The 17,061-nt window shown below is 44.0% G+C and overlaps 2 protein-coding genes across 7 annotated transcripts in view; both read left to right on the forward strand.

Annotated features, from left to right (window-relative positions):
• Positions 1-5,085: 5,085 nt before the first annotated feature.
• On the forward strand, positions 5,086-6,297 carry LOC308092269 (neuron navigator 2-like; the record flags this gene model as incomplete). The annotated part of the gene is made up of 3 exons (XM_080438117.1): positions 5,086-5,131; positions 5,367-5,478; positions 5,970-6,297. Coding segments are annotated over 3 exons (486 nt in total), but the record flags the coding sequence as incomplete, so codon positions are not given.
• Positions 6,298-6,370: 73 nt separating this feature from the next.
• The window catches only part of LOC308092647 (neuron navigator 2-like), a 46,705-nt gene continuing 36,014 nt past the window's right edge, over positions 6,371-17,061 (forward strand). For 4 of the 6 annotated variants that reach the window (XM_080438690.1, XM_080438691.1, XM_080438692.1 and 1 more), the window contains exons 1-2: positions 6,371-6,463; positions 14,196-14,342. In XM_080438690.1, coding sequence (XP_080294816.1) covers positions 6,396-6,463; positions 14,196-14,342 — 215 coding nt within the window. In that variant the 5' untranslated portion in view covers positions 6,371-6,395. Of the gene's footprint in view, positions 6,464-12,141; positions 12,284-14,195; positions 14,343-17,061 lie in introns of those variants that run through there. The other 2 variants (XM_080438694.1, XM_080438697.1) reach the window with 2 other exon arrangements.

The following is a 17,061-nucleotide window of genomic DNA, read 5'->3' on the forward strand; positions in this document are numbered from 1 at the left end:
CCCCGAAGAGATGATTAACTTTTGGGTCGAAAAGGTCAAAGGTCAAGTTGACAATCAAAGTCAAGGGCAAAATTCCTCTTTCGTATCTAAAGGTGGAAATGGCATAGATATCTTGACAGTTGCACAGTGTTGGCGTAGTTATGAACAGTGTGCAATCTTTCTAGTTTGTTACTGTAATATTGACGTGTGAAGGGTGCCAGTCAGCCTGTTTCAATCAATTTCATTGACTTGATGGTTTGGGCCATCACAACAATGTTGACGATTAAATGTGCAGCTGCCGTGATACGTAGGGTCCTGAAACTTAGATTTTGACATACATTTCTATGGCATTTGCCATAGAAGAGCATGAAACTAAAGTCTTTCCCTCCTCACTGTCCCTGTCCAACAGAGAGAAGTCTTTCTCCAATGGAACGGGCTGTCTCCCCAGCACCACTCCACCCAACCTCGTCCTGCTCCACCTTCTCTTCTCAGTCGCTCCCACAGTGTAACTCCTCCACCTCGTCCCTGACACTACCTACCACCTCCTGCCGCTCCAACTCCCCTCTGGCCCAGTCAGTGTTAGACAGCAGCAGTTACAAAGCCTGGAAGAGCAAATCCCTCGGCGCTAAACATTCTGCCATCTCCTCATCTCTGCTGTCTGTCAGACAGACAGACACTCTCCCTCCATCTCTGTCCCCATCCCAAGCTCTGTCCCCATCCCAAGCGCTGTCTCGCTCTTTGCCTCAGCTCCTCTATCAGGCGCCGGTCCAACAATCTCACAGTGAGGACCAGAAACAACAGACCCGAAACCAGCCCAAGACCCTGGCCCTTTCTCTCCCTCAGCCCCAGAACCAGGGCCAGCCCAAACCCCAGAGGCAACCCAAGGCCCAGGCCAAGGTCCTAGAAGTTCCCCCTAAAGTCCTAGCTCAGAAGTCCATGTTGGAGAAACTCAAGCTGTTCAACAGTAAGTCAGCTACCAAGGGCGGCAGCGGCGACGGCAGCACTGGAGCGCAGGTGGACGCTCGGAGAGGACGGGACGCGCAGAAGAAAGGGAGAGAGAAGGGAGAGAAGCGGGCAGAGAAGAAGGCAGACAAGACGGCTGAGAAAGTAGAAAAGGAGGAGAAGAGCATGGAGAAAGGAGAGAAGAGAAGGGGACGAGAAAAGAGATCCCAGAGCGTGGCTTCTATCAAAGAGGATGCCTTGGTGACCTCCCCCTGCACCCTGCTACCTCCTCCTGCTCCGCCTGCTGTTGCTGTTTCCCCTCTCTCCCCCGCCCCTGCCCCCTCCTTGCCCAGTCCCAAGCAGGCTCTAAGGACCCTGGGACGAGCGCTGACCAGCAGGTAGGCCTGCTAGTCTGTTTATTCCATCTCCTGTATATTTAACTTCATGTTGGCACACAGCAAGTGAAACATTTAGAGAATACCCATCAGTGAAAAAGGGTCCATTATTTATTTTTTGAAAAGACGTTTTGATTGAATTTAGTCATTTATTGACAGAAGATTGAATCGAAGAAATATCATAAGTCAAATGCCTGGAACCCGCAGATTGCTCACATGGTACCATTTATTTGAAATGATATGACAATGCAGCCCAAAATGTTGACATAATTGTTTCACGGTAACCATGTGTGCAGTCTTCCAGTTCTTTATTATCACCATTTTAAAAAAAAGAGTATTATTTCCAACACATTCGTAGAACTAGTTTGGAATGTGTTTCAGACACATGCAACGCTGCAGATGAGATCCCACGGTGCATTAATTAAAGACACCCAAAAAAGCAATGGTTTGAGCACCTGCGTTTACTTTGGATGTGCGTGTTCTATTTTTCGACTACTTTGGAACCACACACTTGAGTTACTTTCCAACATAACATAGGACCTTTTGTCCTAACGTTCTGTGTAATGGATTCCACAAGAGAGCTTTGTTTTGATTTAATTTCACTGCATGAAAAGCCCAAGTATTCTCTACTTTGCTCTGGTCAGCTTGACTCTATTTTGCTGTGTTCTACAATACTTTGCTCTGGTCTGATCTTACCCAGGAAGGCCACCCTGAAGCAGGGGGACAAGGATAGGTCCAAGGCTGTTTTGGGGTTTAAAGATAAAGACAAGGCAGGCTCTAGAGAGGACAGACCTGGAGCCAAGGACAGAGACAAGAATGGAACCAAAGAGAAAGAAAACGCAAGGTACACATTAAAACCTTGAGTTTAATTTAACCCAGAGAGCATATAAATTGACCCATTTTACTGTGTTAAATTATGAGTTAGTATTATGCATTTTAACAATTCTTATATATGTTAGCAAGTAGTTTTTTTTATTTGTTTTGTTTTAAAGCGACTTTGAGTACCAAGAAAAGTGCTATATAAAATTGGATGTATTATTATTATTATTGTTAAGTCTACCAGTTTTATGTGCAGAAGGCAACATTCTTGTGGTAATTTATTGTTCAAGTTTTATGAACTTGAACTTAAACTAGCCTACTGACTGTCAATCATGCTTGTCAATCACACAATTGACAGGCTGTAGTGGTTTGGGTGCCTTTACTCTTTTTACAATGGCCAAAAAGTCAGCATCCTCAAAAAAAATCCTTTTCCACTGCAACCAACCACAAAAAAACAAAGAGAAGAAAGAAAACAGGAAGGAGTGAATATAGATGGCAAGAGATGAGAAAAAAAAATTGAGGACAGATGTCCAGCTTCTGGACAGGAGCTGTGTTATTTTGCTATAGCTTAGTGTATGTATTGTAACATCATCATCTAATTTGATAGTAATCCTGGAGACATAAAAAATGGAGTTAGTAGTGTATTGATGAATGTAACAGTAACAGTAGATAATTTAGCAATGTATCATTTTTATTATTATATTATAAAGTTGCTTACTGCACCTTTTAACACATGAACCCATAGTGTCACTATTCTGGGACATCGCCCCTGTTGCTCGTATAGGGAGAAGAATGGAGGCAAAGAGAAGGAGAAGGTGAAGGGTGCTTCAGTGTTTGGCTCTAGGAGAAGTTTGCAGTCAGGACCACTGGTGGTCAGACAGGTCAGTATGGCTGCGTATACAACCTTACACTAAACACTGGGCAGTGGGCTTATTAAACATGTTCTTTTATGTGATTAATGTAACAAAAATTTTATATTTTCATATGAAATAGTGACTTGTCACTGGTTACAATGGGACAGTGTAACCATCTCCAACTGCGGGTGGAGATGGTTACACTTAATAAGCAAAATAAGCAAAAAGATGAAGCGGACTGTAATAGTGCCGCCATGAGGCCGATTTGAAAAATTGCCTTTGCCTACCGGGAGTGTGCGTGCAAAGTTTCATGCCGATTGGTCCAGCGGTGCCGGAGATTAGCTGTTCACAGACAGACCCAAACATAGATAGACACGGGACAAAAACATGATCTCTGGCCTTCGGACGTCTGGCCTGGCGGAAATAAAAAAGCATATCGGTATCAGCCAATAGGGTGTGAAAATAACGATATCGGTATCACATCAGAAACACATCGTGTACCACTCTTTCAAACTATTCAGCCGCCTAAAAGACAACATTGTTCTTTATTCTAGGATGGGGTGGGGTCAGAGCTGGATCATGCTAAGAAGAGCACCACCAATCAGCTCGCCAGCCTTGGCGCTAATGAAGACAAAACCAATGGAACCAAAAAGGGGAGTTCCTACCCCACCATCTTTCCTTCCACTTCCACAGCCTCTGCCACTACTACCACCTTCATCCCCAAGCCTGTCCCCAACAAACAGAGGAAAGGCTCATTTGGCACACTGACTGCCATGGAAGGGGAGAGACGGGACAGTAATGATCTGGCTGCACGCCAAGATGAAACGGACAGAGAGACAGTTAATCAGACTGAAACACTGACTGAAAGACGGGTTGAAAAACTGTCAGACAGACGGTCGGAGAGACAGAGGTCCACTTCCTGCTCTGGCCTCGACCCCTCAGACATACGTGGCCTCCACCAGGCTGAGAGTGCCGTGGTTCCCCCTGTGGCAGGGAACGGCACTGCACAGAGTAATGTTCCAATCAGCACTACAACCAACATTCAGCTACCCAGAACACAACTTTACAGCCACCATAACATGGCCACTGTAGCTCCATATATATACAGGTATGTAACTGTCTGGGGATAATATACTTAATAACTAGTGGTATCAGTTCTTGCTGGCATGCCAAAATCAGTTATTGCCAGCATGCGACACTGTCGTGCAATGAGTAGCCTATAAATTAAGTTTAATCCTGCATGTTAATTTCTGCACGAGACTGGTGTTTAATATGCCACTGCACGAAAAGATATATCCTGCAAAATACCATCCTTCAATTATTTTGGCAATAATTGACAGAGTGACCTTCCCCATGAACTCTTGTGTTGTGCAGGTCTCAGCCTGATGTCACAGGTGCAGGATCCATAGAGGTGCAATGCAGAAAGGCAACTTTCAGCCAATCAGCTCACAGCTCCCTGGAGGATCTGACAAGTGGGTGTGGTCATAATGATTAACTGTGTCACATCCCTGCAGTTATGCGACCAATTTACCATCCAGCAAGTTTCAGACACCCCCCCCCCCCAATGCAATGTGTGTGTATGTGTACTGTATGTATATATGCATGTATACATGGTACGCCCATCCACAAGCATATGTGTGACTGTGACCGTGAATTTGTTTATGCCTGTGAGAGCACATGCATTTGTGTGCATGTTTGTTGAGGGTGTGTATGTGTGTGTTTAAGATTTACTGTTCATTTTAAAAAGCAGGTTGAACTGAGAGAAAAGACTGATTGTTCTCAAACCCCCCTGGAATGCTGTATAAGCACACACACACACACACACACACACACACACACACACACACACACACGCACACGCGCACGCACCGTCACGTTTCTGCTTTTCTGCTTTAGGGAACTTAGCCCTGCTTTTCAAGGCTGTGCACCAGTGTGTAAGTGTGTGCACTTGTGTTTGTGTGTGTGCAGTAGGTTTAAATCCCTCTCTGATGTGTAGAGGCAGGCTACTGTTTTTTTCACACACTTCATTTTCGCCTGGGGACCCGTAAACACAACAGACCAGGCTGCTGATTTCCAGGACATTTCTTGACGGCTAACCTTCTCGTCTCCAGATATTTCAGACTACAGAACCTTACACCGGAGGTAGTTTCTCAATAATTATTTGAGAGCCGACTCCTCCAGTCCAGTCTGATTATTACTGACACAGTAAACCCATTCTAATAGTTTTATGCAACACATAACAATCATTTGCTTTTGTTGATGCACACTTCTTACTTGAAGTAGTCATGGATATTCTCTGCAGGTAAGACATTTTGTTGTAAAAGTCTTTGAAGCGTTTAACATCACCTTTCCTTTTGTCTCTTCTGTACTCCCACAGGTGAGGACCCGACTGAGGCAAGGCGTCTGCAGACAGTGAGACACATGGCTGACCTGAGACAGAATCTCCAGGAGACGATGTCCTGTCTGAGAGGAACCCAGATCAGCCACTGGTAGGGGCAGTGGAGGGGCGTGGGTCTGTGTTTTTGAGCATGGATGCTTGTCATGTGGTTAATGTCAGGTATGACAGGGGTCTTATTAAGACCCCTGTCATACCTGACATTAACCCCATGAACCCTAGCGTCCCTATTCTGGCCATGTCATAATAGCCCAAACTAGCAGATTTAGAAGCTTGTAGAACGGCTATTTTTGGCAAAGAAAACAGAAGAAAAGAGAGAGAGAAAAAATGAAGAGAGAAAAAATGAAGGGTATGATTGAATATTTTCAATTTCAGACAGAAATGTAAAAACAGCACGAGTACAGTCAAACACTTTGTCTAAAAGGATAACACCAAAAAAGTCGTTGCGGTCTTGTTTCCATTGGGGTCCTAGGTATTCAATATAGAATATATGGACCCCTGGGGGACCCCGGTCAACAATGTATACATGGTTTAAGTGGTTAACAAGTGTCCTGTCCTGGCCATGCTCCTCTCCTCTCCTCTCAGCTACTTAGACTCCTCCTCTGATGTCAGCGCTGTCATGGAAGCCGACAGCAGCAGTGTGAAGCCTCTCCCCAGCCCCGGGTCTCCTGCCTGCTCCCCGTTACCTTGGCGACTGGCCTCCATCATGTCCCGTCCTCCTCGGCTACAGGCAGGCGATGCCCCCTCCATGGGTAACGGGTACAGAAGTGTGCCACGACTGACCGGCAGAGCTGACAGTCCAGTGAGCGGGCGCTACCTGAAGAGACCACAGCCCACCGGACAGGAGAGGGTGGGTCTGATCCTGGGGTTTCAGTGGCCTCAGAGTTTCCTTGGTTTCTTTTCTAGTTTATAGAACTACAACGCCACTGAAACTCTTTAAAAATATATATTATTAAATGACAAATCAATGTCTTCTTCTAGGAGAAAGCAGAGGATGCAAAGGCCAGTTCCATGGAAGCGGGTGGCTACTCCAGTGATGGTGACGTGCTGGGGAAGACCACAATGACAAACAACACACGGTCAGTCATTTAGGTCTCGTTGCTAACCTGACCCCTGGCCCTTGAACCCTAACCCCAAATGTAGTCTGTAGGGCTGTCCCCTCATAGTCGATTAAATGATTAATCAGTCGCTTTGACCTTAGTTGACCAAGACTTTGTTAGTTGATTGTTGGATAATTTCTTTCTGCATTTTTAATGCCCATGGCCTGTAATTCTGCCATTCTATTATGTTCAATAGCCACCAGTAGCCCTTGTTAAAGCAATATTAGAATGTTCAGTTCTCAACCTCACCAACCTGTAACAGCTGGTCTCTGTATGAGCAGCATCAAGCACATTGGATACTAGCACAGTGTTTGTTCCAGTCTGTAAGTAGAGGTGTGAGCCACTAGATGGCAGCAGTGTACCCATCTCCATTCACTAGGGCAGTGGTTTGAGAAATGTTTGAGAACCACTGCACAGGGGCTTCCCAAATACATTTAAGCAGGAAAGTAGTTACTCATTAGTCTCCGGCTTGCTGGGATTCTGTGCCAGGAACAAATATCAAATATATTTACGGGGCGGCCATAGCTGAGTGGTTAGTGAGCCTGCCTAGGGAACCAGAGGCCCTGGTTGCCCCAGGTTCGATTCCAGGCTATCCCAGCATATGTGCCGATGATATGAAATTTGTCCCTGAGCAAGACTCTTAACCCCAATTGCTCACAGGTTCTCATTTGAAACAAGACCGCAAGGACTTTCATGAACGACCTGTTAAAAGGAATTATCCTTATCCTTATCTGAGAAGAGTTCTTAATTTATAGCCTTCTCCGTCGTAAGACAGTGTCGTTTGCAGACAATAACATCTCAATGCAAGACATTGTATCTCAAAAGACAAAGATCAAATTAATAAATGATAATAAAATATTGTAGCTTACTGGAGATGACACCCAGCGGTAGTCTCACTGCTGTGAGGTCAAAGGTCAAGCAGGGTGTTATGGGTGGAATAGATTTTGATTGATTGATTGAATACTTTATTATCAGTTTGCAAATAGTACAGTGGTACTATTATACTATGGTACTAAAAGGATAACACAAAAGGCCCTAAGGGCTTGTTTCCATTGTGGTCATAGGCGGCGAGTGAGCTTGACAATTGGGAAGGCAGAGGGTCGGCCGCACGCGAGGCGCGCGGGCGCCGAAATCCGGGCGCGCGTGCGCAAAAAAAATTGGTTTCTGGGCGGATTGTGTTAGTTTCTTTTTGGTTTTTGGTTACTTTATTTCGGGTATAGGGTTAGGGTTAGAGTTAGGGTTAGGTTAGGGTTAGGTTATTTAATTCTTATTTTTACCTGATTTTACTGATTTATTATCAAAAAATTAACTAAATAATGCTGCGCACATATATTATATATAATTTGCACAATTTCCAGAATTTCCCAGCATAACATTTGGGAAGGCTTAGCCTTCATTACCCGCCGCCTATGATTGTGGTCCTGAGTATTCAATTCATTGAGACATTTAAAGACAATAATATACAATAATATACAAGACATCATCAACACTAGTAGCAATAAACATATTATGTACAGTAAACAGTTGGGGGTGGAGGGGGGGGATTTCTGGTGTTAAGGTTAGACTTTACTAGGACCAGTTACACATTGCAGACTGGTGCTCTTTTATGGTGGTTTTGAAGGAGGGAAACATTATAGTAGAACAATATTCTAACAATATCACCACTATGAATCTATTTCTCGTGAGAAATGATGACATTGATATTTTCATATCAGGGCCCCAAGGACAGAATCATTTAAAATGTGGGTTTTAGGAAAGTCAATTTGTAGATCCATGACATGAACACGTTTTAAAACTCCTACTGTACACTGCTTTGTGCTATGGAGTTGGCACACACACACACACACACACACACACACACACACACACACACACGCACACACACACACACGCGCACGCACACGCACACGCACACACACACACACACACACACACACACACACACACACACACACACACACACACACACACACACACACACACACACACACACACACACACCTGTCCTTGGGGGTATGTCAGTCAGAGCGATAATGTTTTAGTTTCCTAGCCATTTCTCCACATGCATCTGAGTCAGCTGATAGACAGACAGCCACAGGTTACAATGTCTCTGCTGTTTCACAACACACACACACACACACGCACGCACACACAAAGTTTGTATTACTATACTTGTGAGGACTTTTATTAATACCATATTTACAATGTTTTGTAATTTTTAACCCCAACTCAAAAGCCGAAAATAGCCAATCTACAAGCTTGCAGATCGGCTATTGTTGGTGCATGACACAGCTGCACAACTAATCAGGCATAACTCCTCACAATGTATATTTCTCAGATTCTACTATACTTGTGCGGACATTTGGTCCTCACACACACACACACACACACACACACACACACACACACACACACACACACACACACACACACACACACGCACACACGCACGCACGCACGCACATTACTGGCAGTGAAGCGCGTAACTAAAAACCCAGCTGTTAAATGGTTTAATTATTCTTTAGTTTTTAGACAGACAGTCAGACAGACAGGCTGCAACATGCTGAGTTTCCATGGCGATGAGTACAGCAGGTCTTTTAGCTCAGATTGTGCCAGCAGTGTGTTTGTGGTTCTTTCTGTCTTAGTGAAAACAAATCACACAGTGGACAGTACATCTACGTGGTTCTCAAACTTTTTTACATTTCGAAGACCCCCATAACTATGAAAGTATACAAATGGAACCAAATGGACCCGTACAGGTCCATTTGGTTCCATTTGTACACTCTGAGAGTTACAAACCTGCATGTAAGGAGGCCATTTGGAACCCCCTCAAGGAACCCTAAGGGTCCATGGACACCATTTGGAGAACCATGCACAGTCTGGTCTAAATTCAATGAATACATATTTCAAGGTATTTAGATTTATCTTGGCAGACGACTGAACATTATGAAATTAGTGTGGAGAAAACGATACAATAGATGAATGGATAATGTTAATACATCAAGCTCAAAAAGGGTCAAAAAAATACATTGGTTACCGTGAAATTCTACACAGAACATATATCAACTCATCATTTTCAACGTCAGCATCTGCTAGTCAGTACTAGTCTCATAACCTCTGACCTTGTTGCCTGTGATTGGTTTAGGGTCAAGACCACAGGTTAGCCGGGAGGTCATTGGCTTATAGGGGCCATAGATATTACTGCCAACACTTCACCAAGCAAATACACCCACTCTCTCTCTCTCTCACACGCACTCACGCACGCACACGCCCCTCAAGGGCTCAAATGTCATTCACAGCGACCTTTGTTGTTCAGTAACCAAGGTTAACAAACCTCCAGTCCGTTTGTTTCTCGGTCTCGCTGAGTGCAGCCATCACTCTGTTTCTCTGTCTGGCGTTTTCTCTCAGCTACTCGTGTTGTTCAGTAACCGATAGTCATTCTTCACGCCGTTCTTTCTCTTCTAAACCACCATCTATCACTCTATATACCGTCTTTTTCGACAGTGTTACTTGCGAAAAAGAACAGATCTACCGTATAAGCTACGGTAACAACGCGTCACGGTGCAACGCAGTGACACCCTCCCGTGATGGAGTGTACATTCAGCTGAATGTCATTGTACAGAAGGAATACCAATGGGGTCAGTAGGAGGGAACGCAATGATGATGTCACTGGGTTACTCTGCTGGGTCAGTGGAATGTCTACAGACGGACCCCCCACCCCATCCAAACACACCACACCTCAGGCTGTTTGGCTTGAGTCATTAACCACTTGAAACCATAGCATCCCTATTCTGGGGCTAATGTTTGAGGAAAATCTACTATTATTAGATTGGCTAGTTATCACGGAGAAGATACGTGATAAGATTAGTGTAGAGCGAAAACTGGAGGGCCCCTTGTATAGAGCCCTTGGGAATCCGGTAAACTAAGGACTCGGTTTAAGGGAAGTCTGGAGGCTACAAATAACCATGTGTAACCATTTCACATGTACAAAAAATTAAATGCGCTGCTTCAAAAATAGCGAAAATCTACCATTTTTTAATAGCCGACGCAAAAATCTAAAATGACACAGATGCTTTCCCAGTTTTAACGGGTTACAAACCTCATATTTTCACCAAAGCTACAAACAAGTGTTATAATCTTATTCTAATGCTCTAAACAAGCAGTTGATTATGATTACAATGATCGTTTCAAAAATAATGTTCAATATATAAAACATAAATGTGCCCCCTTTAGTCATTGTTGGGACTAAGTACATTTGACCGTGGACATTTACACCTGGTATTTGTCCTTTGCATTTAACCCATCATAATTAGGAGCAGTAAGCAACTGCTGAACAGCCCCCAGCAGTTGGTGTTCAGTGTCTTGCTCAAGGACACTTTGACACTAAAAGCCAAGGAGGAGCTGGGGATTGAACTGGGAACCTTCCAAACCGCCACTCTGCCGCGTGCCGCAGTTTCTTACAATAGGAAACTGTGTGTGTGTGTTGTACTGAGTGCGTGTATTTCTTGTCATGTTTAATTAGTTTAAGCTTACACTTGACAAACCTGAAGCTTACCAAACCTTTCCCTGTGGCTGTGCCTCGTTGAAAACAAAAGGCTCTGTGATGAGTCAGCTTCTGTTGAGCCTGAGTCAGGTTGGTGTGGCTGAGGATTATGCAACACTTTACATCATAAAACATCCAATAAATAAGCTTGGGTTCTTTATACTTGTTTGTTCTGGTCTGATCTCCAGAAATCCATGAAAGCCACCTTGACAAACATATTACTGCTCTAATCAAAGTGGGTCATGAGGAATAAATGGATTATGAAACACAGCACTATTGGTCATGTAGATGATTAGTCACTACAGCTGTAGGAGCCGTTTACAATGACTCAAAATGTTTGAGTTATTGCATTTTGATTGCTCAAAGAATAAAACACATAAAGATAAATTCCATTAGGTTTCACTACCATCTCAGTCAAATGTCCTTAATTGGCACAGCTGGGGGACTGTTTCCTAAACAGACGTGTGTAACTGCTGAATCTCTCGTTTCAGAGAAACCAGTTAGGCCATAGGAAAAAAGCAGAGAAAGGAGAAGAGTTGGCCGTTGTTTATAACTGGCACTGGGTCTTATCAGAGGAAATGACACTTCCTCTCAGGGCTGTATTTAGTATGCTAATGTTCTGACCAGACAGAGCAAAATGGATATCTCCAGTCAAATCAACATTCTTGAATGGTAATGTGTTGGTTACAACAGTTATTTCCTACAATGCATGATTTGTGACTGGCCAAGAGGCGTTGCTTTTCTTGCTTTGAACATCTCTGAGCCTTCAGGCTTTCTGAAAGTCATCCACAAACCAAACATGACGGTATTATGATTAAATGATGTGGTAAATATTAATTATCTTAGCTAAAGCAAAGGAGATTATCGGAATCCAGCAAAACATGTTGCTTCTATTCCCTCTAATCCTACAGTATGGGAACTCCAAGAGGTTCTGTTACTGCTTGCTGACAGGGAAATATATTATTTTTTTCTTCTTCTTTTTACCTGTGTGACAATAACACTATTATTAGCCAATAACAGCCACTTGCAGGCTAACAGAGCCACACCCACAAACACCACCTGCTTCTACATGTTACCTGGCTGACACTTACACAGAGAGAGAGAGAGAGAGAGAGAGAGAGAGAGAAAGAAAGATATAAACACAGAACAACAGGACAGAAAAAGAGAGAGAAAGACAAAGAAAGAAAGAGAATTGAAGAAAAGAGAGGCGGACCCCTACATGGAAATTTCTTTTATCAGTAGAAAGAAGGAAACAGGTACAGTGTGCTGTCATTTAAAGCCTGATCTATACTTCGTCGTACAACGCTGTTGCTTGCCTAAAATTGCAGAACTACAAGCTCGCAAAGCAACTCGGATGTGACGCATTGTGAGCTTGTAGATCAGATTTTTTTCAGCGTGCGACAGTGTCATACGATGGCGCATAACTTGAGCATAATTGGTTATTGAGCTGGTTACACCGGGGCAGAATATGGGAGAGAATCTTCTGTTTGAGATGTCTGGCATGACTTTTATAGGTCCTAATTCCTGTAAAGTGCTAAGCACATAGGCGCATAACAAACTTTAAGACAAATCATTATTTGGAGCGCTGCTTGCCATGCAGGTGACAAACAGCCTGTCACTTCACATTGGACACCACTGAATTCCTTGACGAGTTGAATACACTGGACCACAATGGAAACAAGCCCTCAGGGCTTTTTGTGTTATCCTTTTAGCATTATTGTATAACTGTACCTCTGTACTTTTTGCAAACTGTTAATAAAGTATTCAATCGATCAATCAATTCTCTTAAACCGTTACTGTGACTAGTACTCAACTGTGGCTAAAGCTTCAGTAGAAGTTAATAATGACTGGTGATGGGAGGGCACCTTAACCACTGGAAAATGAAAACATTTGATCTATTATAGAGCTGTGCCAGTTCATCACCAGTGCTCTTTTCCTTCTGACCTCTTTGAAGGACTCTTTGAAGTTATGTTATACCTCTGTATATATAACTTTATAACCCATGGGTTGAGAGCCCATCACCAGTGGGCCCCGGCCCACAGGCTGAGAACAACTGGTTTAAAGACATGAGAGTTGTGTTGCTATGGCTGGTGGAAGGTGTTTGTCTAAGGTGTGTACAGTAACTGCAAGAGGAATGATGGTAGGTTGACGGGAATGTTTGATGACAAATGTCTGTTAAACAGTCTCCTTTTACCACCAATTTTACTGCAAGATCATGTGTGCCGTGTGTGTGTACGTGCGTGCGCTTGTGCTTGTGTGTGTATAAGACCTACAGTAATGTGTGCAGTGGATTATCTACAGTTATTTTTTGTGCATTTAGGGTGCTCATGTGTAGTTGTAGACAGTACATTGTGGTCTTATTAAGACAGTACTTGATCAGTTGAAGTGTGGGGGTGAGGGTAATTGTGTACATGTATAGTGTTTCTATTTCTCCCAGCTTTATTGTCTCCGCCAGGCCGAAGGTGTAGCTGAGACTATGTTTTGCACCCTGTCCGTCCGTGTCCGTCCATCCGTCCGTCCGTCCGTCCGCCCGTCCGTCCGTCCGCCCGTCCGTCCGTCCGTCCGTCCGCGAGCAGCTAATCTCCGGCACCGTTGGCCCGATCGAAGTGAAACTGTGCATGCACACTCCTTGGATGCCAGAGCAGAAACTCGGCCTGACGTTTTCAGATCGCCCCTGTTATAACGCCACCAGGAGGCCGATTTTTGCAAAACTACTTTTTTGATATTACTCCTACAAAGTGTGTCCAAACATCATGCAAATCGGTACACATTATCTCTATAGTCAAGTGACCAAGACGGATCTGTCAGATTTGTCTTTTGATTGGCGAATTACGAAAATGTCTGGCCCACAATAACCTACCTGACCTGGCGGAGCCCTGTGCTCCGAGGAGCACTTTTTCTAGTTGATGGCATGTTTCTCTCCTATACGTATACTGTACACAGTGACAGTATAGTGTGTGTTTCAGTGTGACTTTCTGTGTGTGTTTCTCTTGCAATTGTAGTCAGAGTGTGTAATGTATGGATGTGTGTATGCATCAATTTGTACTTGGTTCTATACTACACTGTGAATGTCTTATGTATTTTCAAATAACATCAGTATTCGTGTGTGTGTGTCTATGTGTGTGTGCGTGTGTGCATTTGTGTGCGTGCGTGTCTGCATTATCACAGAGATCTAGCAGACAGACAGTTCGGAGTGTTTTGCCGGCGCATGGCCAGCCTATCCCAGCTTGACGTCATGACATCATCAGCGGCATCCTCAACGGTCAGACGCGCTGCTCTGCAGCTGCCTGTCAAAGACCACAGGGACTATGACAGGTAGGACATGTACCCCGTCCCTCTCAGGCAGCACATGGGGTCAATGAGTCTAGTGAAGTGGTTCTCAGACGTTTTAATTTTAAGGACCCCCCCAGTTTGGTATGCATTAGGCCGTGGACCCCCATAACTCTGAGGGTTACAGACCAATAAGGATCCATTTGGTTCCCAACTATAAATCATTTAGCTGGGGGACCCCTCTTGGAACCCTGTCAAGGTCCCCTGGACCCCACTTTGAGAACCACTAGTTTAGTGCACAATCTGTTTTTATTGAACTCTGAAGGTGTAACAATGGTGTAAGTCAGAGAAACTTAAAGGCACTTAATGAACTGTGTTTTTAGCCCCCAGTGAACATCATGGGTTATCACTTTTTAGATGTCTCCTTTAGTTGTTGTTGTTGTTGGGGTATTTGTCACTGTACATATTTTTCAGCATCCACCCTCCCTTTCACCTTTCCTTTTCTCCCTCCACTGCCTCCTTCCTTCCTCAGGATCAGAATAGGTCTGAGTGGTCAGTGCAGTGTGCGTGCGTGTAAGCGTATGCGTGTGACTGTGTCCGCTCACTAATAGGATAATACTGAGGTTAGTCAACAGAGCAGCCATTGTTTGAAGCCTAGGGGGCTTTTTACATACACAACCACACATGGAGGTTCCTTCCTGGTGTCTGCATGTGAATGTGTGTCTCTTATGTGCCTCTGTGTGTGTGTGTGTGTGTGTGTGTGTGTGTGTGTGTGTGTGTGTGTGTGTGTGTGTGTGTGTGTGTGTGTGTGTGTGTGTGTGTGTGTGTGTGTGTGTGTGTGTGTGTGTGTGTGTGTGTGTGTGTGTGTGTGTGTGTGTGTGTGTGTGTCTCGGTACGTGTCTCTCTGTGAGTGTGTGTGTCTTGGTACGTGTCTCTCTGTGAGTGTGTATGTCTTGGTACGTGTCTCTCTGTGAGTGTGTATGTGTCTCGGTACGTGTCTCTCTGTGAGTGTGTGTGTGTCTCGGTACGTGTCTCTCACTCTGTGAGTGTGTGTGTGTCTCGGTACGTGTCTCTCTGTGAGTGTGCCTGTCTCTGTATTTGCCTCTTTGTGTATGTGTTCATTTGTGTGTAAGTGTGAGACTTAGTGTGGATTCAACACATGCGCAACTAGGTCCAATATTTGCATAGAACCTGTATCCTGTATCTCATGTGTCATGTGAACAACAATTCACCTTCTTTCAAAGTTCAGTGCTCAGGGTGTGAAGTTCAGACATATGTCTTGTTGGTGCAACAGCTTGTCTTGCTACAAAGCAGAATCTGGAGTGTTAATTCATCTCTGAAAGTGTACAATCAAATGATGGGTCCACTTTTACACCTGCAGAGTTATATGAACTCTCTGGGTTTTATAGTGGACAGCAGCTTAGTAGAGTATAGCAGAAGCTAATATTGAACTAACTAACTAACAGCAAAATGTGCTAATATAGCATCAAATCACGACAGGTCACTGCTGCAACACGTGAGCTTGTAGATCAGCTATTTCCGGCTCGCGACAAAGTATAAGTCAGGCTTCACTATCTTTGTGTCCGTCTGTCTGGGTGGGATATACAGTGTTGTCTGGTGTACACTATCAGTGTTATCAGCTCAACAGTATAGTCATCCGTTCTCAGTGGCCAGTGGTGGACAAAGTACTCAACCCCAGTGCTTGAGTCAAAGTATAGGTTGTGAAACTTGCTCAGTCAAATTTGTACTTGAGTTAAAGTACTGGAGTACTTGCTTTTGTGCATTTTCTTTTTAATATCAATGCATTGCTGATTGTTTTTCAAAAATGAAAGTTTTAAATAGTGCTGGTGGTTAATTCATAATATATGTTTCCCTTCCCTTCCATTTGTCTTTGAAAAAAGTTCAAGTAAAGTACAGATACTCAAAAGATTTACTTGAGTACAGTACTCAAGTACTTTGTTACTGTCCACCACTGTCAGTGGCATTGTCGTCTGCTTGTTCCCAGTAGGTTATGGCGAGTCAGTCACTGTGTTAAGTGGTGTTTCTATTTGGTCATTCATTGTGGAACACTTGCTTTTAAAGAAAGAAGTCCCCCCCACACAACCCCCTGGACCACTCAACTTAAAGAGCAACTCTAAATGTCACTTTTGCAACAACAGTAAAGGTCTGCTTTGTCAGGTGGGCATGCATTATACACTTGGAACTGTCACTTGTGTTTGCGTGTGCATGTGTGTTTGCAGCCAGCTAATCCACAGTCTTGGAAAATTGAGGCCACATTGGTTGGAGTTCACTCCAGGGCCAGGAATCAGAGCACGTGCATGCACGCACGCACGCACGCACACGCACACGCACACACACACACACACACACACACACACACACACACACACACACACACATTCACTGTAAATGCTACACACATTCACTGTAAATGACCTAAATAGCAGACCTGGAATGTACAGTAGCTTGACATACAGTAAACTGCATGGGTCAGGCTTTTAAAAAGCTAGTTAGCACGTAGGTAATGCAGGGATTTAGTAAATAAAGTGATTGTGTCCTGCTAGTGTCATAACCTCACTAGCCCTTCATCCCTTACCTCATTAATAGCTGTTGATATGCGAGCTGAGCGCCATCTAGTGGTCCAGGTCAACTGCCTGTGATACAATAGTGGATGAGAACGTTAACCACTGGCGTCCCTATACCAAGCATCCAAGCAAGATCTATATAGCTGATCACAACACACTCACAACATGTCGCAATGCAA

This window comes from Gymnoscopelus braueri (genome assembly GCF_963280865.1).
Source record: "Gymnoscopelus braueri genome assembly, chromosome: 9".
NCBI lineage: Eukaryota > Metazoa > Chordata > Actinopteri > Myctophiformes > Myctophidae > Gymnoscopelus > Gymnoscopelus braueri.